At 36.0% G+C, this 27585-nt stretch overlaps 1 protein-coding gene across 6 annotated transcripts in view; it reads right to left on the reverse strand.

Moving 5' to 3' along the window:
* The window catches only part of LOC123536408 (putative ferric-chelate reductase 1), a 287726-nt gene that overhangs the window by 59474 nt on the left and 200667 nt on the right, over positions 1-27585 (reverse strand). For 3 of the 6 annotated variants that reach the window (XM_045319579.2, XM_045319578.2, XM_045319581.2), the window contains exons 13-15: positions 9538-9637; positions 4961-5098; positions 4464-4517 (exon numbers count right to left, since the gene is read on the reverse strand). In XM_045319579.2, coding sequence (XP_045175514.2) covers positions 4464-4517; positions 4961-5098; positions 9538-9637 — 292 coding nt within the window. Of the gene's footprint in view, positions 1-891; positions 932-4463; positions 4518-4960; positions 5099-9537; positions 9638-27585 lie in introns of all 6 variants that reach the window. The other 3 variants (XM_045319580.2, XM_045319582.2, XR_006683316.2) reach the window with 2 other exon arrangements.

Below are 27585 nucleotides of genomic sequence, written 5' to 3' on the forward strand. Positions count from 1 at the left end.
ATACATGTCAGAGTTATGGGACTTGACCCAGTGAGGTAGGTAATTGATCTAGAAAAAGAAAAAATAAGTTTCAAATCTATTATGCCTTTTAGTAATAGCTGTATGTACTTGCACGCAAAACTTTAACCAGAATTTTCTAAGTCCAAAAGGGGGCATAATTTGGCCAAAATGAAGGTCAGAGTTATGGGACTTGGTGCTATCAACTAGTTTTATAACCCCGAAGACACATGTGAAGTTTCAATTCAATATCTGCATTAGTTTTGGAGATAGTGACTTGCATGTAAAACTTTAACCAGAAGTTTCTAAGTCCAGAAGGGGGCATAATTTGCTCAAAATACATGTTAGAGTTATGGAACTTGACCCAGTGAGGTTGGTAATTGACCTAGAAAAAGAATAAATAAGTTTCAAAGGTATATGCCTTTAAATGATAGCTGTATGTACTTGCATGCAAAAACTTAACCAAGGTTTGACGCCGACGCCAACGCCAGGGTGAGTAGAATAGCTAGACTATTCTTTGAATAGTCGAGCTAAAAATAGATTGTTGGAAATAAAAATCGCAATACTGGAAATCCGACTATACAGAAGATGAATTTGAACAGGCTGTCTTCAGATATAACTTTAGTCAGATTGACTTCCATTATATCTAACTTCGTACCATATACCGTATACCACCAAATAAACACCTGTGAAGGCAATGCATTTTGCCAAATCAGGTAGGGGAGGAGGTGATTAAGAAGAGACCAAAATTTCCTATAACAAAAAAGTCAATTAAATATTGTAAGTTTACTTAAGGTATTTATTGAAATTTACATATATAAATTTGGACAATTTTTCTCAAGGTATGAGAGGAGTTCAACTTACAACTACTGAACACAATGAAATCTACCTTACCTAGAAATCTGCATGAGAATTTCAAAATTTGTGCATTGTTCTGTTTCAACAAATGAAAAAGTGAACTCTAAATGTTATACAGAAAATTTAAATAAAATTTTGACAAAACAGTGCATAGTCTGTTTCCAGAAGATTTCATTTAATACTTCATATTTGGTCAACACACTGCATCTACTCATACATCTATACAGACATAATATCACTGTTTTAACAAGAGTCATGATGGCCTTAGATTGCTCACCTGAGTAAATACACTTACTGCTTGAACAAAATGACTACCGACTCTGGTGGCCATGTTTTCAATAATTTGGAATAATTTGATCAAATTTGGTATAGGGTTACCAAAGAAACATTTTATTGATATATTAACAGTAGATTTCATAGAAACAAACATTCTGACTACATTAATTTATGTAAATCATGTAGATCATTAATCAAGTTTTTTAATGATTTGACTTAGTGACCTAGTTTTCATCCAAGTGACCAAGTTTCAAATTTATCTTAGATTTTTAACAGACAAACACCCTGAGCATGTATCATAAGAATGAGGTAGACAATGTGATCTTTTGAGTGTCAACAAAGTCTATGATTTGATCTTGATCTAGTTTTTGACATAGATAACCTAGTTTCAAATGCCTGAATTTCATAGAGACAAACTATCAATTTTGATCAAGACCTTTATTTCACAAAATTAAAATTGATCTTTATGTCAAACAGAAGAAACTGAATTAATAAATTATTAATACCAATTTTCTGTCATGGTATAAGCATTGCACAATGATTTATTATTAAAACAGATCTCCAATCAAACATGAAAAAAGAGCAAAATATTATAAGCTGAACACCTCTCACAATGCTGAAACTCACTTATGTTATAACCCTTTTTTCTTTTTGAAAAGTAAAGGGGTGTTATTTTTATTGAGGAGCATTTATATGGGGTATTTGGTGTATTTAAAGAATCAAGTGAAGGTCATACTTTAAAGGTTCTGTCTCATAAGTATATTTTGAAGGACTTCTAATTTGGTTAACACCCTGAAATAGGAAAATCCCTTAGTATTCACAGTAAATGAGAAGAGGAGACTTTGAATTAGTGTAAACTGTATTGAAAATGATATGTAAATTTTCAAATTTTTGTAATTCATTATGACTGAACTTTAGAAAGGTCACATTGACCATGACCTTACATTGCCGACCAAATCATAATAGCAGTCAGGAATAACCCCATCTGTATAAATTACTTTTACTTTGACCTTCGACACACAGACCCCTTAAACTAATGGAGACATAATAAAATATTGTACATCGAATATGCTATGCTGCTTTTGAGCATAATGTCAGCAAATAAACTGAAAATTCTTAAAGCATATATCTAGACTAGACAACAACATAATGGAATACAATGCAAAAACTGACATAAACTAGAGCTATCACTAAATGTGATTCATACCTCCACTAAAAGCCTTGTTTAAAAAGGTAACAATGGTAATCACTGAGAGTTCCCAGCAGAGCAACAAAACAGCTTAAATGACAAGTCATACAATAATATATTGAAACAAGTTTGTTCAAGTCTGCCTCTCCACGGACATGTTGCCTCATCAAACCAAAGGTTTTCCTCAGGAGAATACACTGAATATCTGTTCTTTGTCTAAATTGTCACAGAATGTATATCTTCCTGTGAGGATCTCCATGATACTCAGATGAAATATACTTAGAATGTTCAAAAATTTGTTCTATGTCTAGTCCTTACTGCAGAATGGCATTGTAATTATGGAAGTCCAAATAAGTTAACTGACTACCTGATGCATGAAATGGAGGCTAGGTGTCTGCCTTCTTCTTCAACAATTTATCATCTATATATCAAAAGACTGGAGACCTTGATTCAAAATGTTAAGTTTCGGAGATCAAGTGAACCGACATTTTCAATATCTTGGCTCTATTTCAGCATTTTATTTGTGAGATCACAATAATCATTACACGCATCTTGCAAAGCCAATTTTAACAAATCTATCTAAAGAAAGAATACATTCTCTACCTGAGCCGAAATATTTACAAACAGGTTCAGCCCCAATTTTTTTTTACATGTATACAAGTGACTGAAAATTTCCCAAAGGGAGGCTTTCATTTATACATCAATAAAACAATTCCTGCTGAATTTGCTGGAAATTTTAGATATGCCAAGTTTGGGGCCTGGATTAATTGTTTTTGTTTTTTTCATATGAATAATGTGCAGTGCTACCTATTACGACTTTGTATATTTGAAGACAGTGTATTATAGGTTCACGTCATATAAACAATAATCGTTCTTGTTTAAATATAACTACAACATAGAAAACATTTGGATAATCTGAATTTTTTGAAATACTACTGTTGAATGATCACAAAAAAATCTTGAAAACTGCATAGAATTCAAGTTCAACTTTTCTTGAGTAGCTAGCACTGACTACAGATCGAAGCAGCAAAGAGGTGCATGTAAATGAATACCGATACTAAGCAATCAAATGAGAATACTGAAAACTTTCATTTTGTGATTAGACAGAGTAGCCAGATAAACTGGAGACTCAACAAATAATACCAATGGGGAGATGGGATACTAAAAGTCAATATCAAACTAGATGTGTGTCTATACGACATAAGTGCTCTCACTTCCTGTCAGTGTTCATGGTGTCATGACTCTAGGTGAAACATTTTTTAAGATACATGCAACTGCTGAGTAAAATCCCAAACAGATAATCAGGTGCACAACTTCACATCACATGCTATATAACAATCCTGTAATGTTTTATGACTCTTAAGTCAAAGACTTCTTGAGATATATGTGAGACAAACTTGTAAGCCTTTATGCATATTTCTGACTTAATCAGGGTAAATTACTCTGATCTGAACAACAGAACAAAACTCCAAGTGCACAACTTCACATGCTGAATAATATTCCTATTATGTTTCATGACCCTAGGTCAAATATGTTTTAAGATACGTGCAACACAAACTTTTATGCCCTTTTTATGCATACTTTTTACTAAGTCAAAGGCCATAACTCTGGTCTTGCAGAATGATGAATCTTTGAACAAAACCAAAGGCGCACAACTTCACATGCTGAATAATATTCCTGTGTAAAAAAGGGAAATGATCTGTTAAAATAAAAGTCAGAAGAACTGGATTTATTATGCGATCTTGACATACAACTTGACTTGCAGAGTTATGCAACTTCACGAGTAAACTTACTACCGGTAATTATCTCAAATGTTTGTGTGAAATTTCTATCAAATGCATGATCAGGTTTCAGAAGTACTGAAAGAAATGTCAAATTTTCCAAGTAAAAAGGGAAGACAAATTTGTCAAAATAACAGCCAGAGTTATGGGACCAAGTATGTGAACATGTCTTATGATCCTACAAAAGTATTGTTACCTTCAACATGATACATGTATGGGTCCCAGAGATGGAACAGGGACTGATGGACAAAGTGATTCCTATATAGCCCCCGCCCACCAATGTTTGTTGAGGGGTATAATTTCAAAAACATTACTACATATATGTAATAACTTTGTTACTGAATCTGCATGCTTTATGATACCTTCATCTGATTGGATATCAACTTTGTCATGTGACTTCTTATTTGAAGTATTTACTAACAAAGATAAAACTTCAGCATAAATTATAGGTTTCCTAAACACATAATAAATAACAAAAATACTGAATCTGGAATTCTGGGTACAAATATAGCCAAATATAAGAGTAAACAGAGTATACAGTCATAGATTAATGCTTTATTCTATGTACCATAGTTATACAGATGGGTTATAAATATGCTCAATTTTTATTTAGAAATACACCATAATCTCTTAAACAATTTGAACATCATTTATAATTTTCATCATCTGATAATATGATGTACTTCATGTTTAAAACAAACCTAGAAATAAGACGTCTTACAAGACAGAACTATAAGTCACATAATATACAGTGAGGTAGTTAATTTTGGAAAAGGATTTATTCACTGAATTCTCAGTAAGACTACTCTAGAAAACATTATTAACGCAATTTCTGCCTTCACTGAGAAACAAACCCTACCTCTTCTTGTTTGACAGTCATATATATATGATGTTAACTCAATAAGACCAATCCATCCAAGATATATCCATACCACTATTTTGGCACTAAAAGGTACATCTGCTGCAGACTGGTCAAAACCAGAGAACATGTTGACAACTGAAAAACAAAATCAGAAAAACAGAATAAATGTTACATATATAATCATGAAAATAATTCGGAAACTAATGCAACTAAATGCTGACTTGGGATAAGTTTAGAATAAATGGCAGACATCTGCCTCAATCATGTAAAACCTTCTCAAACAGCAAGAAAGTTACCCTGAAAATACACATACCACTCCACATATGTCAGCATGTGTTTTTGCTTTGGTAAACAAGGCAGTCTGAAAGACAGCTAAATCCCCCGCCACTGCTATGGATAGTGAAAGGGTAAAACCTTTGATTTTAGCTGTGACCTTGACCTTGAACTGACACGGCTGACTTATGAATTTTGCACACCGTCTTGATGAGGTGATCATTTGACCAAAGTTTCATGAAAATCCTTCAAGGGGTTTAGGAGATACAGAGCTGAAACCTTTGACCTTCAGTTGTGACCTTGACCTTGAGTTGACATGGCTGTCTCATGAGTTCTTGATGAGGTGATCATTTGACCAAAGTTTGATGAAAATCCTTCAAGGGGTTAAGGAGATACAGAGTGGACACCAAATGGAAGGCTCAAACCTTCGACCCTTAGTTGTGACCTTGACCTTGAGCTGGCATGGTTGACTCATAATTTCTGCACATCGTCTTGATGAGGTAATCATTTGACCCAGGTTTTATAAAATTCCTTCAAGGGGTTTAGGAGATATAGAGTGGACACGAAATGGAAGGCTCAAACCTTTAACCTTCAGTTGTGACCTTGACCTTGAGCTGACATGGCTGACTCATAAGTTCTGCACATCGCCTTGATGAGGTGATCGTTTGACCCAAGTTTGATGAAAATCCTTCAAGGGGTTTAGGAGATATAGAGCGGACACAAAATGGAAGGTTCAAACCTTTGACCCTAAGTTTTGACCTTGACCTTGAGCCGGCATGACTGACTCATGGGTTCTGCACATCGTCTTGATGAGGTGATCATTTGACCCAAGTTTTATAAAATTCCTTCAAGGGGTTTAAGAGATATAGAGCGGACAATAAATGGAAGGCTCAAACCTTTGACCTTGAGTTTTGACCTTGACCTTGAGCCGGCATGGCTGACTCATGGGTTCTGCACATCGTCTTGATGAGGTGATCATTTGACCCAAGTTTTATAAAATTCCTTCAAGGGGTTTAGGAGATATAGAGCGGACACAAAATGGCAGGCTCAAACCTTTGACCTTGAGTTGTGACCTTGACCTTGAACCGACAAGGCTGATTATGGGTTCTGCACATCATCTTGATGAGGTGATCATTTGACCAAAGTTTCATGAAAATCCTTCAAGGGGTTTAGGAGATATGGACCGGACACGAATTTGTTACAGACGGAAGGACGGAAGGACGTAACTACGGAAGGACGGAAGGACGGACGGAAGGACGGAAAGACGGACGCAGACCATTCCTATAATCCCTCCACCACGGCGGGGGATTAACAAATGAGCACATATGAGAACACACATACCATTACACATACATCAGTACATTTAACATTAGCCTGAGAACACACATACCATTACACATACATTTGTGTATTTAATGTTAGCCTGAGCATACACACACCATTACACATACATCAGTGCATTTAATGTTTGCCTGAGCATACACATACCATTACACATACATCAGTGTATTTACCGTAAGCCTGACAATACACATACCATTACACATACATCAGTGCATTTTATGTTTGCCTGAGAATACACATACCATTATACGTACATCAGTGCATTTAACATTAGCCTGAGCATACACATACATCAGTGCATTTAATGTTTGCCTGAGAATACACATACCATTACACATACATCAGTGTATTTAACGTAAGCCTGAGAATACACATACCATTACACATACATCAGTGTATTTAACATTAGCCTGAGCATACACATACCATTATACATACATCAGTGCATTTAACATTAGCCTGAGCATACACATACCATTACACATACATCAGTGCATTTAACGTTAGCCTGAGCATACACATACCATTACACATACATCAGTGCATTAAATGTTAGCCTGAGAATACACATACCATTACACATACATCAGTGCATTTAACATTAGCCTGAGCATACACATACATCAGTGCATTTAATGTTTGCCTGAGAATACACATACCATTACCCATACATCAGTGTATTTAATGTAAGCCTGAGAATACACATACACATACATCAGTGCATTTAATGTTAGCCTGAGAATACACATACCATTACACATACATCAGTGCATTTAATGTTAGCCTGAGAATACACATACCATTACACATACATCAGTGCATTTAATGTTTGCCTGAGAATACACATACCATTACCCATACATCAGTGTATTTAATGTAAGCCTGAGAATACACATACACATACATCAGTGCATTTAATGTTAGCCTGAGAATACACATACCATTACACATACATCAGTGTATTTACCGTAAGCCTGACAATACACATACCATTACACATACATCAGTGCATTTTATGTTTGCCTGAGAATACACATACCATTATACGTACATCAGTGCATTTAACATTAGCCTGAGCATACACATACATCAGTGCATTTAATGTTTGCCTGAGAATACACATACCATTACACATACATCAGTGTATTTAACGTAAGCCTGAGAATACACATACCATTACACATACATCAGTGTATTTAACATTAGCCTGAGCATACACATACCATTATACATACATCAGTGCATTTAACATTAGCCTGAGCATACACATACCATTACACATACATCAGTCGTTTAACGTTAGCCTGAGCATACACATACCATTACACATACATCAGTGCATTAAATGTTAGCCTGAGAATACACATACCATTACACATACATCAGTGCATTTAACATTAGCCTGAGCATACACATACCATTACACATACATCAGTGCATTTAATGTTTGCCTGAGAATACACATACCATTACACGTACATCAGTGCATTTAACATTAGCCTGAGCATACACATACATCAGTGCATTTAATGTTTGCCTGAGAATACACATACCATTACCCATACATCAGTGTATTTAATGTAAGCCTGAGAATACACATACACATACATCAGTGCATTTAATGTTAGCCTGAGAATACACATACCATTACACATACATCAGTGCATTTAATGTTAGCCTGAGAATATACATACAATTACACATACATCAGTACATTTAACGTAAGCCTGGTAATACACATACCATTACACATACATCAGTGCATTTAACCCAAGCCTGAGAATACACATACCATTACACATACATCAGTACATTTAACGTTGGCCTGAGAATACACATACCATTACCCATACATCAGTGTATTTAATGTTAGCCTGAGAATACACATACCATTACACATACATCAGTGAATTTAACGTTAGCCTGAGCATACACATACCATTACACATACATCAGTGCATTTAATGTTAGCCTGAGAATACACACACCATTACACATACCTCAGTGCATTTAATGTTAGCCTGAGCATACCCACACCATTACACATACATCAGTGCATATAATGTTAGCCTGAGAATACACATACCATTACACATACATCAGTGCATTTAATGTTTGCCTGAGCATACACATACCTTTACACATACATCAGTGCATTTAACGTTACCCTGAGAATACACATACCATTACACATACATCAGTACATTTAACGTAAGCCTGAGAATACATATACCATTACACATACATCAGTACATTTAACCTAATCCTGAGAATACACATACCATTATACATACATCAGTGCATTTAATGTTAGCCTGAGAATATACATACAATTACACATACATCAGTACATTTAACGTAAGCCTGGTAATACACATACCATTACACATACATCAGTGCATTTAACCCAAGCCTGAGAATACACATACCATTACACATACATCAGTACATTTAACGTTGGCCTGAGAATACACATACCATTACACATACATCAGTGCATTTAACATTAGCCTGAGAATACACATACCATTACACATACATCAGTACATTTAATGCTAGCCTGAGAATACAAATACCATTACACATACATCAGTGCATTTAACGTTAGCCTGAGAATACAAATACCATTACACATACATCAGTGCATTTAACATTAGCCTGAGAATACACATACCATTACACATACATCAGTGCATTTAATGTTTGCCTGAGAATACAAATACCATTACACATACATCAGTGCATTTAACATTAGGCTGAGAATACACATACCATTACAGTGTCATACAAAGTGCATGCTACATGAATGATGTACGCAAGCGAAATGTTTCACACATGACAGGTTTGATACGATACACGATATACTATTAGTGGTATATGAAATTGTACATGTTTCATGATTGCCATCATATGGTTTACTAAAACAATATGTCATGGAGAAGATTTAACACACTTACCTGCACAGACATAAGCTGTTACACCAACACTTATGTGTGCAAAGTTGAAGTATGGTCTTTTTGGCGTGCCTGGATGCGGTCGAAATAATGCCATAATGGGCTGAAAATATACAGTTGTCCTTTTATCAATAAAAACCTCAAACTGATTTCTTCTAAGTCAGTTGCAAAGATATTATAAAGCTTTTTACATATCAAAGATTTTCAAATCCATATTCTGTCATACACTGTTATATGAAAATAGCTTGTATTATTCTTGCCTTTTTGTCATTCCGCTTCTTTTCCTATTAATGAGAAATGTCTAGCATCAGTCATAAAACTCCAAACACATACATTGTACAATAATTTTCTGCACATTTACAAACATTTAAAGAAATGTTAGTTTGTATGATTTCTCCTGCCACTCTAGCAGCAGCCAATTGTATAAAAAAGGGTTAAAATATACCACAGTAAAACAATTACCGCAATATATATCGTGGTTAGGTAACCACTGATTATTTTCTCTTGTACAAACCAGTTTAACCACGCAGTAACCTAACGACATAAAATATCAATTTAACCATGGTAAATTTTCCGATACCGCACTGGCCTTTCATATAGTTGCTTGAACAAGCAGGGCTCACGCTGCCAGTTGCCATTATCGCCATTTGCGCTTATTTTATTTAAATGGCGAATATTTTTTTCATTTTGGCGACAGGAACTGGCGATTTTTTTATTTAATAGTACATAAATAATTATGCCAAGTGAGACAGTAACCCGCGAAAAGCTAGTGTAGAAAATCGATAAAGCGGACTGTTTATTACCTCGTGTATTCCAAACACGTGTCAACCGATAACACTGCCTAAGGCAGTAGGATGCAGACGACAATTAAACCGATTATAACCGGAAGTCAGTCTTACTAATCTAGCTATCAAACAGATTGAACTGGCAAGCTACTTTTTGGGAACATCTTCAAATGCCAACACAAATTTTCTTCAACTTTATATTCGGCAGACGACAATTAAACCAATTTGTACCAGCAGTTTCCTGATGAAAACCTAAATTGCCATCTGTAGTTACTGCTAATTTAATTATCTGTAAAAACATATTATAAACTGACCTAACTAGTGAAAAAATCTTCTTTTTTTTCGAATTTCACACTTGCCAGATATTTTAATAGTTTTTTTTTACCAAGACAATTCTGGCATAATAAAAAATGTTTGTTTTGCACATTAAACCCAGAAATGATCGGGAAACCCAGTCTTGTTTCTATTTTTAGAAACATGGCCGATACGGGCAAGCTATAAAAAATCAACAAATAATTTTGCTTGCATACTGTCATTAGCGTAAGTAAAAACATTCTAAAACACTTAAAAAATTAGTATATTTATGAATTAAGCATCAAAAACTTGTTGATAAAAAACTGCAATTCAATAGTGTGCATAGATGCCAAATATCACGTATTTTCATGACCCCATTGTTTTGTACTTTTCAGGCAATTTAAGGGCAGTTGTGGTCAAAAGAATCATGAAAACACTTTTGATATATATAAAGAAAAAGTATACTCAGCGTCACTGAAAAGTTACCAACCTAATGGCTCTTATATTTTAAAAATCGCACTGGACTATGTAAAAAGCATAAAACGACTACATTTTGACGCAACTGAGAAGTCACTGGTGTAAAGATTTGTCAAATTCGATTAACTCCATTTGAGGCACGGACTGCACGTGCAAAATGACTTTTTCCAGCAATGTCGACATGTACGAAAAATTCTATCACAAATCATTCATCGCACTTGAAAGTTATAAAATTAGTCAACAGACTAAAAGGAATACGTTAAAAATCCAGAATATCCTTGCTAAGAATGCCACGTTTAAGGCACGATCAACGCCACAAGGCCACTGAAAATGGTTGACGCCGAGCTTTCATGTCGTGAAATTGCACGTCGTATGTGCTGTTCTAACCTGACAGTCATGAAATGGGTTAGGAGACATGATCAGACAGGGTCTATGAGTAAAAGACCGCGCACATGCCATGAAAAAGTGATGTAGATATTGTATAAACAAATAAAGAGGTATATATTAAGTGGTAACTTTTCAATGACGCCAAGTATATAAACATGAATGATACTCAAAGACTTGCTAAACTTTCCATTGTGTGCAACTGTGCCCATTATTTTGTGTGTGCACGAATGGGGCTAATTGAGCAATTGCCCAATCCACAATGTCAATCAATATCAACCATTTCAGCTGCCTTACACAAACTAAATACGCGTCCTGTAAATGCCTTCAAAATCCTTCAGAATAACATTTTAAACATTTATAGTGGGACCCCACAACCAAATTAGGAGGTAATTTCCCTGAATCCCAGAGTCCCACACCCCTGTTGGGGCCTACTACTTTTTAAAGCAATTAAGAAAATATGGGAAACGGACAAAATCCCCCTGGACAAAATCCCCCCTGCTATTTTTAATCTACCTGGACAAAATCCCCCCTGTGAAATTATCAAGGTGGATAAAATCCCCCATGTGAAATTATCAATTAGGACAAAATCCCCCCTATGATAAATTTTTGAAGTGGACAAAATCCCCCTTTAACCAAAAATATCCCCGCATTAATAGTTCAGCTGTAAAACACCCTTGACCCTCAAGACAACTGGGGTTCAAGATTTGAAATATTTTGAGGTGTTCCAAATTCAAAGATGAAGTTCTGTTGTTTTTTTTTTTCACGGATTTATATACACAAATTTCTATTATTGCAAGTTCTTCATTATTATGTTAATTTTACCATTTAGCTTTGTCTGTTATTACTACTTCTAAATTTATTGTAATTAGATAATAATTTCTAGTAATGGATGGTTCACATTGAAGTATTTCATTTGCATATCTGTATTGCTGAGTAAGATGTTTCTTCTTCATTTCACATATCAATGTAATGTAGAGCTAGTGCACAATGGTGCAATACCGTTGTTAAATTACAAACAAAGACAAGAAACGCGGCAATGCCACGAAACCAGGTTTTCAACACTTTTCATTAGAATAAACAAGAGTGCCAGAATGTCACAATATATGCCTGTCAAAGCAAATTTCTTTACTCTAGCACCTGTATTTGCAGATGTAATTTTAATTTTGTGGTTGTTTAGTAATCATTGTAATTCTTTTGTTTTTCTAAGTCCACAAAAAAACTCCTTAGCAGGTAGAGATACCTTAAAATACACCTAAAATTAGAAAGTAACAACTATGTTGTACCACAGAAAAGTGGTCTTGGTTTTTCCCTACGGTCAATTATAAAAAAGTTACAATATAAGTTATTTATAGTAACAACTAAGGGAAGTTAATCTTAAAAAAAAAAAAAAAAAAAAAAAAAAAAAAAATACAAAAAAAAAAATTGTAAGTCCACACAGAAATCCTTACCAGGTAGAGATTGGTCAAAATACACCTCAAAATTGGATGTAACATGCATGTTGTACTACAGAAAAGTGGTCTCGATTTTTCCCTACGTCTAGTAATGAAAAAGTTACAATATAAGCTATTTATAGTAACAACAAAGGGAAGTAATTCTAAAGAAGGGAACTGCATAAGACATTTCGTCTCATGATGGTGTATAATTGTGCCAAGTTACATCAAAATCCCTCTATGCATGAAGAAGATATGCTCCGGACAAAGTTTTCATTCGTGTATCCTTTGACCTCTAAGTGTGACCTTGACCTTAGACCTAGGGACCTGGTTCTTGTGCATGACACTCCGTCTCATGATGGTGAACAATTGTGCCAACATTCATCAAAATCCCTCCATGCATGTAGAAGATATGCTAACCCTAACCCTAACCTAACCCTAACCCTATTTTTAGTAACAATGACCTTGAACTTGATCCCAGAAACCCCAAAATCAATCCCAAGCTACAACTTTATGTAAGTTTTCTATACACCAAGTTTAATCATGATAGCTCATTCCTAAGTTAAGTTATTGACTGGAAACCCTTTTTCTATTTTAAGTAAGAGTGACCTTGACCTTGACCCCAGAAACCCCAAAATCAATCCCAGCCTTTGTCTTGATATAAGCTACATACATACCAAGTTTTATTCAAATATCTTTACCGAAACAAAAGTTATTGACCGGAAACACCAGTTTTGACGCCGCTACCGCCGCCACCGCCCACCCGCCCGACCGACATCTACCCCAATCTAATAAATCAGGTTTTCGTTGAAAACCTGGTTAAAAACATACTTCTGTGGTAGCATGTCGCCTGGACATTGATACTGTGTTGTTTTCTATTAACAAATGCGGCCTCATCTGGATAACCGGGCAAAATTATATTAACATGGGTCCCGACAATACAACCAATTACAGATGGGAACCCTCTAATGGCATAAAATCCACTCATCATTCATTGTTGGTCGAGGTCCATCACAGGAAACTTTCAGTCCAAATAGTACACAACTCGTGAGATGGTAGAAATGTGCCACCAAATCTCAATGTTAGTCAGAGCTCAGTTCCGTCGCATCTGTCGCTCCATGTAGCTATGTTGTCAGCTGAAAAAATGTCGTAATTATTTGTCCGTCAATTGTCTGCCAATATTGATTTGTCAATGTCTTACAAAATGAACGGCGGTCATGTTTGAGCAGTTACTTTGTGGTCTATATCTTACAAAATGAAGGGCGGCCAGGTTTGTGCAGTTACTTTGTGGTCTATGTCTTACAAAATGAATGGCGGCCATGTTTGAGCAGTTACTTTGTGGTCTATGTCTTACAAAAAGAATGGCGGCCATATGTTTGAGCAGTTACTGTGTGGTCTATGTCTTACAAAATGAGCGGCGGCCATGTTTGAGCAGTTACTGTGTGGTCTATGTCTTACAAAATGAATGGCGGCCATGTTGAGCAGTTACTTTGTGGTCTATGTCTTACAAAATAAGAATGAACGGCGGCTATGTTTGAGCAGTTACTTTGTAGTCTATCTCTTACAAAATGAGAATGAACGACGGCCATATGCATGTTTGAGCAGTTACTTTGTAGTCTATCTCTTACAAAATGAGAATGAACGACGGCCATATGCATGTTTGAGCAGTTACTTTGTAGTCTATCTCTTACAAAATGAACGGCGGCCATGTTTGAGTAGTTAATTTGTGGTTACCAATCCCCCATTAACTGTGGTTATATCACGGTTACCATGAATGGCGTTATTTATACAATCGCTTACAACAAGGTTACCATGTTGGAGGCTTTCCAGAATAACAAGAGTTGTCTGATGACAGCGCGCTCAACTATTCGAAGAATTGATTGAAAAATGGTGTCAAAATATTTCCACGGATATTCAGACAAAAGAAATAAATAGATTAGACAAACAATGTTCCTGTATTACTTTGATTTCGATAAGTCTTGCACTAAATGGCAATATATGAGCCAATTTCAAAGTCCAACAAGAGGACCATGATGGTCCAGAATCGCTCACCTCTTCCCACATGACCCAGTTTTGAGTATGACGTCGTTTTTTCTATTATTTGACACAGTGACCTAGTTTTTGAGCTCATGTGACCCTGTTTTGAACTTGACCTAGATATTATCAAGATAAAAATTCTGACCAATTTTCATGAAGATCCATTGAAAAATATGGTCTCTAGAGAGGTCACAAGGTTTTTCTATTATTTGACCTATTGACCTAGTTTTCGAAGGTACGTGACCCTGTTTTGAATTTTACCTAGATATCATCAAGGTGAACATTCTCACTAATTTTCATGAAGATCTCATGAAAAATATGGCCTCTAGAGAGGTCACAAGGTTTTTCTATTTTTATACCTACTGACCTAGTTTTTGACCGCAGTTGACCCAGTTTCAAACTTGGCCTAGATATCATCAAGATGAACATTCAGACCAAATTTCATACAGATCCATTGAAAAATATGGCCTCTAGAGAGGTCACAAGGTTTTTTTATTATCTGACCTACTGACCTAGTTTTTTATGGCACGTGACCCAGTTTCAAACTTGACCTAGATATCATCAAGGTGAACATTCTGACCAATTTTCATGAAGATTCATTCAAGGGTATGGCCTCTAGAGAGGTCATAATGTTTTTCTATTTCAAGACCTACTGTCTTAGTTTTTGATCGCAGTTGACCCAGTTTCAAACTTGACCTATATATCATCAAGATAAACATTCAGACCAACTTTCATACAGATCCCATAAAAAATATGGCCTCTAGAGAGGTCACAACGTTTTTTCATTATTTGACCTACTGACCTACTTTTTGAAGGTACGTGACCCACTTTCGAATTTGACCTAGATATCATCAAGAGGAACATTCTGACCAATTTTTATGGAGATCCATTCACAAGTATGGCCTCTAGAGAGGTCACAAGGTTTTTCTATTTTTATACCTACTGACCTAGTTTTTGACCGCACATGACCCTGTTTTGAACTTGACCTAGATATCATCAAGATGAACATTCAGACCAACTTTCATGAAGATCCCATGAAAAATATGGCCTTTAGAGAGGTCACAAGGTTTTTCTTTTATTTGACCTACTGACCTAGTTTTTGACTGCACATGACCCTGTTTCGAACTTGTCCTAGATATCATCAAGATGAACATTCAGACCAACTTTCATACAGATCCCATGAAAATTATGGCCTTTAGAGAGATCACAAGGTTTTTCTATTATTTGACCTACTGACCTAGTTTTTGATGGCATGTGACCCACTTTCGAACCTGACCTAGATATCATCAAGGTGAACATTCTGACCAATTTTCATGAAGATCTTATGAAATATATGGCCTCTAGAGAGGTCATAAGGTTTTTCTATTTTTAGACCTACTGACCTAGTTTTTGATCGCACATGACCCAGTTTCAAACTTGACCTAGATATCATCAAGATGAACATTCAGACCAACTTTCATACAGATCCCATGAAAAATATGGCCTTTAGAGAGGTCACAAGGTTTTTCTATTATTTGACCTACTGACCTAGATTTTGACGGCATGTGACCCAGTTTCGAACTTGACCTAGATATCATCAAGGTGAACATTCTGACCACTTTTCATGAAGATCTTGTGAAATATATGGCCTCTAGAGAGGTCACAAGGTTTTTCTATTTTTAGACCTACTGACCTAGTTTTTGAAGGCACGTGACCCAGTTTCGAACTTGATCTAGATATCATCAAGGTGAACAATCTGACCAATTTTCATGAAGATCTTGTGAAATATATGGCCTCTAGAGAGGTCACAAGGTTTTTCTATTTTTAGACCTACTGACCTACTTTTTGATGGCACGTGACCCAGTTTCGAACTTGACCTAGATATCATCAAAATGAACATTCTGACCAACTTTCATCAAGATCCCGCAAAAAATGTGACCTCTAGAGTGGTCACAAGCAAAAGTTTACGGACGGACTGACGGACGGACGCACGGACGACGGACGACGGACGCTGCGTGATCACAAAAGCTCACCTTGTCACTATGTGACAGGTGAGCTAAAAAGGGCCATAATTCAGTCAAAATAGTTATGTACTCTTGCCTACAGATGGAAATCATAATGATAAACAAGTGTTCAAAGTTTAAAAGCCATATGTCAAATAGTTTTGACAAAACATGGACTTGTATGGAAACAGAACCAATTTCAAAGTCCAAAATGGGCCATAATTCAGCCAAAATAGATGACAGAGTTATGTTCTCTTTCCTACAGATAGAGACTATTATACTAAACAAGTGATAAAAGTTTCAAAGCCATATGTCAAACACTTTACAAAAAATATTAACTGGTACGAAAAACTTAACCAAGATTTCTCAGACAAAAAGGGCCATAATTCAGCCAAAATCCTTGATGGAGTTATGTACTCTTGCCTATAACTGGACATGGTGATGGTAAACAGATGTTGAAAGTTTCAAAGCTTTATCTCAAAAGACTTTGTCAAAATATGAACTGGTACGAAATATTAACCCAGATTTCTAAGACAAAAAGGGCCATAATTCAGCCAAAATCCTTGATGGAGTTATGTACTCTTGCCTATAACTTGACATGGTGATGGTAACTAAGTGTTGAAAGTTTCAAAGCTTTATCTCAAAAGACTTTGTCAAAATATGAACTGGTACGAAAAACTTAACCATGATTTCTAAGTCAAAAGGGGCCATAATTCAGCCAAAATCCTTGATGGAGTTATGTGCTCTTGCCTATAACTGGACATGGTGATGGTAAACAAGTGTTGAAAGTTTCAAAGCTTTATCTCAAAAGACTTTGTCAAGATGTGGACTGGTACGAAATATTAACCCAGATTTCTAAGTCAAAAAGGGCCATAATTCAGCCAAAATCCTTGATGGAGTTATGTGCTCTTGCCTATAACTGGACATGGTGATGGTAAACAAGTGTTGAAAGTTTCAAAGCTTTATCTCAAAAGACTTTGTCAAAATATGAACTGGTACGAAAAACTTAACCATGATTTCTAAGTCAAAAGGGGCCATAATTCAGCCAAAATCCTTGATGGAGTTATGTGCTCTTGCCTATAACTGGCCATGATGATGGTAAACAAGTGTTGAAAGTTTCAGAGCTTTATCTCAAAAGACTTTGTCAAAATGTGGACTGGTACGAAAAACTTAACCCAAGGTGTGACGCCGACGCCGACGCCGTGGTGAGTAGGATACCCAAGGTGTGACGCCGACGCCGTGGTGAGTAGGATAGCTCTACTTATTCTTCGAATAGTCGAGCTAAAAAAGGAAATTCCATTTGTCTTTTTTCTGGGGGAATTCTGAAATATAGAGATACATGTAATAATTATTCAGTTTTATTGGCAAGATGGAGGAACATCCCTCCATGCTGCACTTTTTATAAAAACAAAAATGTGCAATTGTGGGAAAAATTAGCACGAAAAGTTTGGCCATTGAGAGGGAAAATCACCCCACGTTCTGTCCAATGAAAAAATCATCTCAATCTAGTTATTGAAATATACAAATGCCTGGGCAAATAGCGCAGGCCTTAATGTCACTGATAGGGGAACACATGTTCTGTTCATCACAGTCACTTGTTATAATGTTTAAAATCATATACAACCACTTGGTTTGCATAAAAATACGATACGAGTTTAAAATGGCACATACAGTATGGACATAGGGGCACATTTCCACAGGTTTTGTTCAAGAAAATCACTTTTCATTTTTTAAATAATATAAAACGTCGTATGCATGAGTTTCAAATGGCAGTTTAGCTATAGATAGGGGAACATCCCCCCCACGTCCTGTTCAACAAAATCACTTTTCATTTTTCTTTATATAATATACAACGTCGTGGTATGCATACCAAACTAACAACTAGGAGTTTCAAATGGCATATTCGGTATAGCCATAGATAGGGGAATATTCCCCCACATCCTTTTCACCAAAATCACTTTTCATTTTTCTTTGAATATATACAACCTCTAGGTGTACATATCAAATTAACAAAGCGAGTTTCAAATAACACATACAGTATAGCTAAAGATAGGGGAACATCCCCAACATCATTTTTCACACAATAACTATTTCTTATGCCAAAAAACAACTCCAGGTTAAAATTACACATTCATTATTGCTAGATAATTTAGTTCAACAATATAAATGTATGTTTCACATTTTAAATCATATTAGACTTAGAGGCATGTATTAAAATCTAACAAAGTGAGTTTTATATTAACGCATTCAGTATAACCATACACAGGGGAACATAAAATTTATTCTCTTTTAAATCATATACAAAGTAGCCGTATGTATGCAGAAGTTAAAAACTTGTGCATTCATATTGCCAAAGATAAAAACTGTGACCCCCACCATGCGCAGATCCAGCCAATTTTCTCAGAGGGGGTCTGACGAACCCCTTACTATGAAAAACATGTGTCTTTATACACTAAAAGATTTGATGTGCAGTACTGGGTAGAAAAGAAGCCGACCAGCAGGGGGAGGGGGAAGGGGGGCATGCCCCGGAAAATTTTGAAATTCAGCGCTTCATTTCCTGCATTTCTGGGGCATTTTAGGAGCATTTATGAACACCTTTTCTACTGCAATTTTATATACAATATATCCCTTATTTTCACATTTTTATGAGTTAACCTGTTAAATAAAACAAGAGCTGTCCGTAAGACAGCCAAGCTCGACTATTCGAAATATTGTCACAGAAGCAGGAAATTATTACCCAAAATGTTAAATATCAAAAGAGTTTTAAGTTCGAAACGGGACATAATTTGACCAAAATGCATATCAGAGTTATGGGACTTGATGCTATCAACTAGTTTAATAACCCCGAAGAAACATGTTAAGTTTCAATTCCATATCTGCATTAGTTTTGGAGATAGTAACTTGCATGTAAAACTTTAACCAGAATTTTCTAAGTCCAAAAGGGGGCATAATTTGCTCAAAATACATGTTAAGAGTTATGGAACTTGACCCAGTGAGGTTGGTAACTGACCTAGAAAAAGAATAAATAAGTTTCAAAGCTATATGCCTTTTGGTAATAGCTGTATGTACTTGCACGCAAAACTTTAACCAGGATTTTCTAAGTCCAAAAGGGTGCATAATTTGCCCAAAATACATGTCAGAGTTATGGGACTTGATTCTATCAACTAGTTTTATAACACCGAAGACACATGTGAAGTTTCAATTTAATATCTGCATTAGTTTTGGAGATAGTAACTTGCATGTAAAACTTTAACCAGGATTTTCTAAGTCCAAAAGGGGGCATAATTTGCTCAAAATACATGTCAGAGTTATGGGACTTGGCCCAGGGAGGTAGGTAATTGATCTAGAAAAAGGAAAAATAAGTTTCAAATCAATATGCCTTTTAGTAATAGCTGTATGTACTTGCACGCAAAACTTTAACCAGAATTTTCTAAGTCCAAAAGGGGGCATAATTTGGCCAAAATACATGTCAGAGTTATGGGACATGACCCAGTGAGGTAGGTAATTGATCTAGAAAAAGAAAAAATAAGTTTCAAATCTATATGCCTTTTAGTAATAGCTGTATGTACTTGCACGCAAAACTTTAACCAAAATTTTCTAAGTACAAAAGGGGGCATAATTTGGCCAAAATGAAGGTCAGAGTTATGGGACTTGGTGCTATCAACTAGTTTTATAACCCCGAAGACACATGTGAAGATTCAATTCAATATCTGCATTAGTTTTGGAGATAGTAACTTGCATGTAAAACTTTAACCAGAATTTTCTAAGTCCAAAAGGGGGCATAATTTGCTCAAAATACATGTTAGAGTTATGGAACTTGACCCAGTGAGGTTGGTAATTGACCTAGAAAAAGAATAAAAAAGTTTCAAAGCTATATGCCTTTAAATGATAGCTGTATGTACTTGCATGCAAAAACTTAACCAAGGTGTGACGCCGACGCCGACGCCAGGGTGAGTAGAATAGCTAGACTATTCTTTGAATAGTCGAGCTAAAAATAATAAAATAAAGTTTTCTTAAAGGTAAAATTCTCTGTTTCTTTGAGATAATTCAGCAGCCACATACACTTTGAATGCGGTCCTGATGTTGCCTTTGCACACTGTCAAGTAACATCAAAACAGACAGAAACGTTATTTGGGGAATTATAGATCTTTTTACTCTATCTATTTTCCTTCACAACAACAAAGCATATCATAATAAATACTTTATAAATAAAGGCAAAGTCCATCCGAAGAACAATCCATACAGAGATAAAGAACATTTAACGTCCAGTTATCTTTAAGTAAAAATAGTTAATTCATGGCTAACAACATATTGTTAAATTTTGGGAAGGTTTATCAATTGATACCAAAGTTGTGCATGTATCTATAATCGAAAAACTCTTAACTAAATTTCGCTAGTATTCTAAAACAAATGTACATCCCTTTGTTTTATCAAACTTCTGTCGAGTATTTACAAAATATCTTTGAAATCGTAACAGAAATCTACTAACACTTTTCCAAAAAGTCGAGGGCTTAATGCAAAACTAATGTATCTCCTATTTCTGAATGCAATCGACTAGTTTCGCTTTGAGCCCTCGAAGTGTGTTACTGCAAAATACTTTAAAGCAACTTCGTTAAGGTCGGTAAAATCAAAATGGTAAGTGAAGAAAAGCTTTAAAAGGTGATTATATTAACAAACCGTCTTTAATAAAACAGAATTATCTTACAGACGTCGACTAAATTTAAGTGACTTTTTGAGAAGTAGCAATCCCACAAATATATCAATTTAAATATTAAAGGACCACAATAAGTCTGTATATGTTTTAAGTTCTGACAGATGGTGCGCACAAGATTGTGTCTACGGACAGATAGACGGACAGACAGACAACCTGAAACCAGTATACCCCACCTTACAACTTTGTTGTTCGGGGGGTACAATAACTTAGCCATTCACCAGTTACTTGCACCAGAATACTTTACCAATTTTTCGCAACCATACTATAAAGTTAAAATTTGTTTGTTTACATTATTCTTCCTAATGACTGTCATTTTGAAAATAAATGGTCAGAGGGTGGTAAAAAAAATGTGTTTTTTTTGCAGTTTACGTCATCAAATGTGTGTCCACCATCTGATACGGAAAATACGTTCCCAATATACATGTGCATTTGTAAACAATACATTCATATTTGATTAAAGCTTATTTCGCATAATTATATAGCATTTGACATGTGTTGTAATCAGACATAATGTACATAATGCAACATTCCACAAACATGTAACATTTCTAACGAGAGGAAATACGCTGTTTCGGGGTAATATAGTGGCTTTAACAATAATGCCTAACTTGGTTTCTGGCACTTAGTGGTTACTGCGCGGTTAAAAGTTTTAAACAATTGGCTGCAGAGTGTTATGCCGCATGGCATATTTGAAATGTAAGGTTGCTTGCTGAAAATAAAACTTGTTTTTCATCTCTAAGCAGTGCTAAATAAGGTAAGAGAAAAATGTTAGTGGGTCATGAGCCTGAAGTTAAGGTAGTTCTGCATGTTAGGATCAAAATTTTTTCTACAATTGTAGAATTTGATAAAACCATGATTTTTCAGAAAATAAAAAAGATAGGGCGCTTGATTTCTTGCTAGACAGATTTGAAAAACTAGGACCTCACGCAAGCTTTTGTAATGGGCAAATCCTAATTTTTATAACATATAGAATTTTTTCTATAGAGTAGATTTTATTGAAACTTCTCACTGTCGTAAAAAAAAAACATATGGCCTATAATATTGTGAAATAAAATGTACAGGTCTGACTCTGTGTGCTTGTTTTTGAGATATTTGCCCATGATTTAATTGATCAAGATATTTCAAGCTGGTTTTAAGACATTATTTTGAATTATTTAATGTTATATGTTATAATATCATATTTTAACTTAGAAAGACAGTAATTTTGCTACTGTAAAAAATTTCCTCACGGGTTACCATTCATTTCATAAAATATTTTTCCTTTCCATACGCCAAATCCAGGCTTTCTTCTATGTTATCTGGATAAACTAGAGCTATCACTAAATGTGATGAATGTACCCCCCACATGCACAGACACAGTACATTGCAATTTGACGCACACACAATTGCATAATTATGTGGACTTTATGTATATAGACTGTATGTATACAGTATAGTAACAAAAAACAAAGTGCCATAACTATGCAGAATATTTATTTAAAAGAAAGTAACATGCACCATGCACAACTAGGGTTGGCACTGATCACTTGTGTGAAGTTTCATTAAGTTGTGTGCAAGGGTTTGAAAGATTAGGCGCACACAAGATTGCATATGCGGACTGTATGTACATAGTATGTTAACAAGAAACAAAGTCCCAAAACTCTGCAATTTTTGTTGTTGAAAGAACATGACATGCCCGATGCACAACTAATGTTGTTACTGATCACTTGTGTAAAGTTTCATTAAATTGTGTCAAGGGGATGAGGAGAGATGGTGCGCACAAAATTGTTTTTTTGTTACTATACTATATACATAGACACAAAGTCCCGTAACTCTGCAAAAAAAAATTCTGAAAGAACCAAACATGCCCCATGCACAACTACTGTTGTTACTGATCACTTGTGTGAAGTTTCATTACATTGTGTCAAGGGGATCAGGAGAGATGGTGCGCACAAGATTGTGTCTATGTATATAGTATAGTAACAAAAAACAAAGTCCCGTAACTCTGCAATTTTTTTTTCTGAAAGAAACTTACATGCCCCATGCACAACTACTATTGTTACTAAACACTTGTGTGAAGTTTCATTAAACTGTGTCAAGGGGATGAGGAGAGATGGTGCACACAAGATTGTGTCTATGTATATAGTACAGTAAAAAAAAAACAAAGTCCCGTAACTCTGCAAAAAAAAAATTCTGAAAGAACCAAACATGCCCCATGCACAACTACTATTGTTACTGATCACTTGTGTGAAGTTTCATTAAATTGTGTCAAGGGGATCAGGAGAGATGGTGTGCACAACATTGTGTCTATGTATATAGTATAGTAACAAAAAACAAAGTCCCATAACTCTGCAATTATTTTTTCGGAAAGAACCTAACATGCCCCATGCACAACTACTGTTGTTTCTGATCACTTGTGTGGAGTTTTATTAAATTGTGTCAAGGGATGAGGAGAGATGGTGCGAACAAAATTGTGTCTACGGACAGACAGACAGACTGACAACCTGAAACCAGTATACACCCCCTTACAACTTTGTTGTCGGGGGGTACAATGACGTTACATCATCACTTCTAGTTTATCAAAGTGCAGAACTACCTTAAGGGCATTGTTCTGGTAGACTGGTGATAAAGCAAAACTAGCATTCAGACTTGTTTATTGATGACCCTAGACAACTTGGTTACAGCACTCCAGTATAATCAATGGTAAGTTATCAGCAGAAACAAATACAATAGACACCTACAGTATAAAACTGTGAGACACACTATCAGTAAACTGTAATCTATGTGACACTGTAAGACCCAGGCCACATGCTTTATCTACCAAACAATGAATGATGCATTGTGAGACACAACCCAAATGCTTTATCTATCAAACACTGTAAGTAACGTGTAAGAGGCATGCCATATGCTGTATCTACCAAAGACCTGTGTAGCATGTAAGATACAGTCCATGTGCTGTATCTACCAAAGACCCGTGCAGCATGTAAGATACAGTCCATGTGCTGTATCTACCAACTATGTGTGTAGTATGTAAGATACAGTCCATGTGCTGTATCTACCAAAGACCCGTGTAGCATGTAAGATACAGTCCATGTGCTGTATCTATCAAAGACCCGTGCAGCATGTAAGATAGAGTCCATGTGCTGTATCTACCAACTATGTGTGTAGTATGTAAGATACAGCCCATGTGCTGTATCTACCAAAGACCCGTGTAGCATGTAAGATACAGTCCATGTGCTGTATCTACCAAAGACCCGTGTAGCATGTAAGATACAGTCCATGTGCTGTATCTACCAAAGACCTGAGTAGCATGTAAGATACAGTCCATATGCTGTATCTACCAAAGACCCGTGTAGCATGTAAGATACAGTCCATGTGCTGTATCTACCAACTTTGTGTGTAGTATGTAAGATACAGTCCATGTACTGTATTTACCAACTATGTGTGTAATATGTAAGATACAGTCCATGTGCTGTATCTACCAACTACATGTGTAGCATGAAAGATACAGTCCATGTGCTGTATCTACCAACTACATGTGTAGCATGTAAGATACAGTCCATGTGCTGTATCTACCAACTATGTGTGCAGCATGTAAGATACAGTCCATGTGCTGTAGTGCTGTATCTACCAAAGACCTGAGTAGCATGTAAGATACAGTCCATGTGTGGTATCTACCAACAATGTGTGAAGCATGCAAGATACAGTCCACGTGCTGTATCTACCAAAGACCTGAATAGCATGTAAGATACAGTCCATGTGCTGTATCTACCAAAGATCTGAGTAGCATGTAAGATACAGTCCATGTGTGGTATCTACCAACAATGTGTGTAGCATGCAAGATACAGTCCATGTGCTGTATCTACCAAAGACCTGAGTAGCATGTAAGATACAGTGCATGTGCTGTATCTACCAACTACATGTGTAGCATGTAAGATACAGTCCATGTGCTGTATCTACCAACTATGTGTGCAGCAAGTAAGATACAGTCCATGTGCTGTATCTACCGAAGACCTGAGTAGCATGTAAGATACAGTCCATGTGTGGTATCTACCAACAATGTGTGTAGCATGCAAGATACAGTCCATGTGCTGTATCTACCAAAGACCTGAGTAGCATGTAAGATACAGTCCATGTGCTGTATCTACCAACTATGTGTGTAGCATGCAAGATACAGTCTACGTGCTGTATCTACCAACAATGTGTGTAGCATGCAAGATACAATCCATGTGCTGTATCTACCAACAATGTGTGTAGCATGTAAGATACAGTCCATGTGCTGTATCTACCAACAACGTGTGTAGCATATCGACACAGGCTACATGCTGTTTCTACCAACAATGTGTGTACAATGTAGGACACAGACCATATGCAGCATCTACCAAGCATGTGTGTAGCATGTAAGACACAGGCCATTTGCTCTATCTACCAACAAACAGGCTACATGCTGTATCTACCAACAATGTGTGTAGCATATAAGACACACACCATATGCTCTATCTACCAACAATATAATGTAGCATGTAAGACACAGGCCATATACTGCATCTACCGACATTTTGTGTAGCAGGTAAGACACAGACCACATGCTGTATCTACCAATAATGTATAATGTATGTAGCATGTAAGACACAAACAGTATGCTGTATCAACCAACAATTAGTGGGGCATGTAAGACACAGGCCATATGCTGTATCTACCAAGGATGTGAGTAGCATATTAGACACAGGTCACATGCTGTATCTACCAATCTTTGTGTGTAGCATGTAAGACACAGGTCACATGCTGTATCTACAAAACTTTGTGTGTACATTGTAAGATGCCAGCCATGTGAGTAGTTTGTAAGACGCAGCCATATACTGTATCTCCCAACAATGTTTGTAGCATGTAAGACACAGGCTACATGCTGTATTTACCAACAATGGCTTTAGCATGTTAGACACAGGCCATATACTGTATCTCCAAACAATGTGTGTAGCATGTAAGACAGGCCATATACTGTATTTCCAAACAATGTGTGTAGCATGTTAGACACAGGCCATATACTGTATCTCCAAACAATGTGTGTAGCATGTAAGACATGCCATATACTGTATCTCCAAACAATGTGTGTAGCATGTAAGACAGGCCATATACTGTCACTGCGAAAAAAGAGTTAATATACGGGAGTGTACGGGATCCTGTATATTACCCATATATGGGAAGAAATACGGGAAAACTAAAATACGGGCGTGTACGGGGCTTGTATATTTAAAAGTCCGTATACTAATAAAATACGGATTTCCGTATACTATGAAATACGGAATTCTTAGTATACGATACCCCGTATATTATTGAAATACGGGAAATTCTAAAAAGGGTTATTCTGATCGTATACAACACCGTATATTCCCGTATATGTCTGGTGTACGGGAATACATAAATCCGTTATAATAACGAAAATACGGGAGTTGTTATTTCCCGAAATATGTTTCATATACAACCCCGTATATTTCCCGTATATTTCTGGATATACGGGATAATGTATAGTTTGTATATTTCGAAAATACAGGGATTAAATTTCCCGTATATTCTTCGTATACAACTCCGGGTATATTTCCGTATATGCCGGAAATTACGGGATTTAAATAATTTGTATATTTCGAAAATACGGCACGTATATGTCCCGTATATGCTTGGTGTACAACTCCGTATATTTCCCGTATATGCCAGAAATATGGGATTTAAATAATTTGTTATATTTTAAAAATACGGGACTTATATTTCCCGTATATTCTTTGTATACAACTCCGTATATTCCGTATATTCTGGATTACGGGGTATGTATAATAGTTTGTATATTTGAAAATACGGGATAAATTTCCCGTATATTCTTCGTATACAACTCCGTATATTTCCCGTATATGCCGGAAATACAGGATTTAAATAATTTGTATATTTCGAAAATACGTGACGTATATGTCAGT

The sequence above is a fragment of the Mercenaria mercenaria genome, chromosome 17 (genome assembly GCF_021730395.1).
Source record: "Mercenaria mercenaria strain notata chromosome 17, MADL_Memer_1, whole genome shotgun sequence".
Lineage (NCBI taxonomy): Eukaryota > Metazoa > Mollusca > Bivalvia > Venerida > Veneridae > Mercenaria > Mercenaria mercenaria.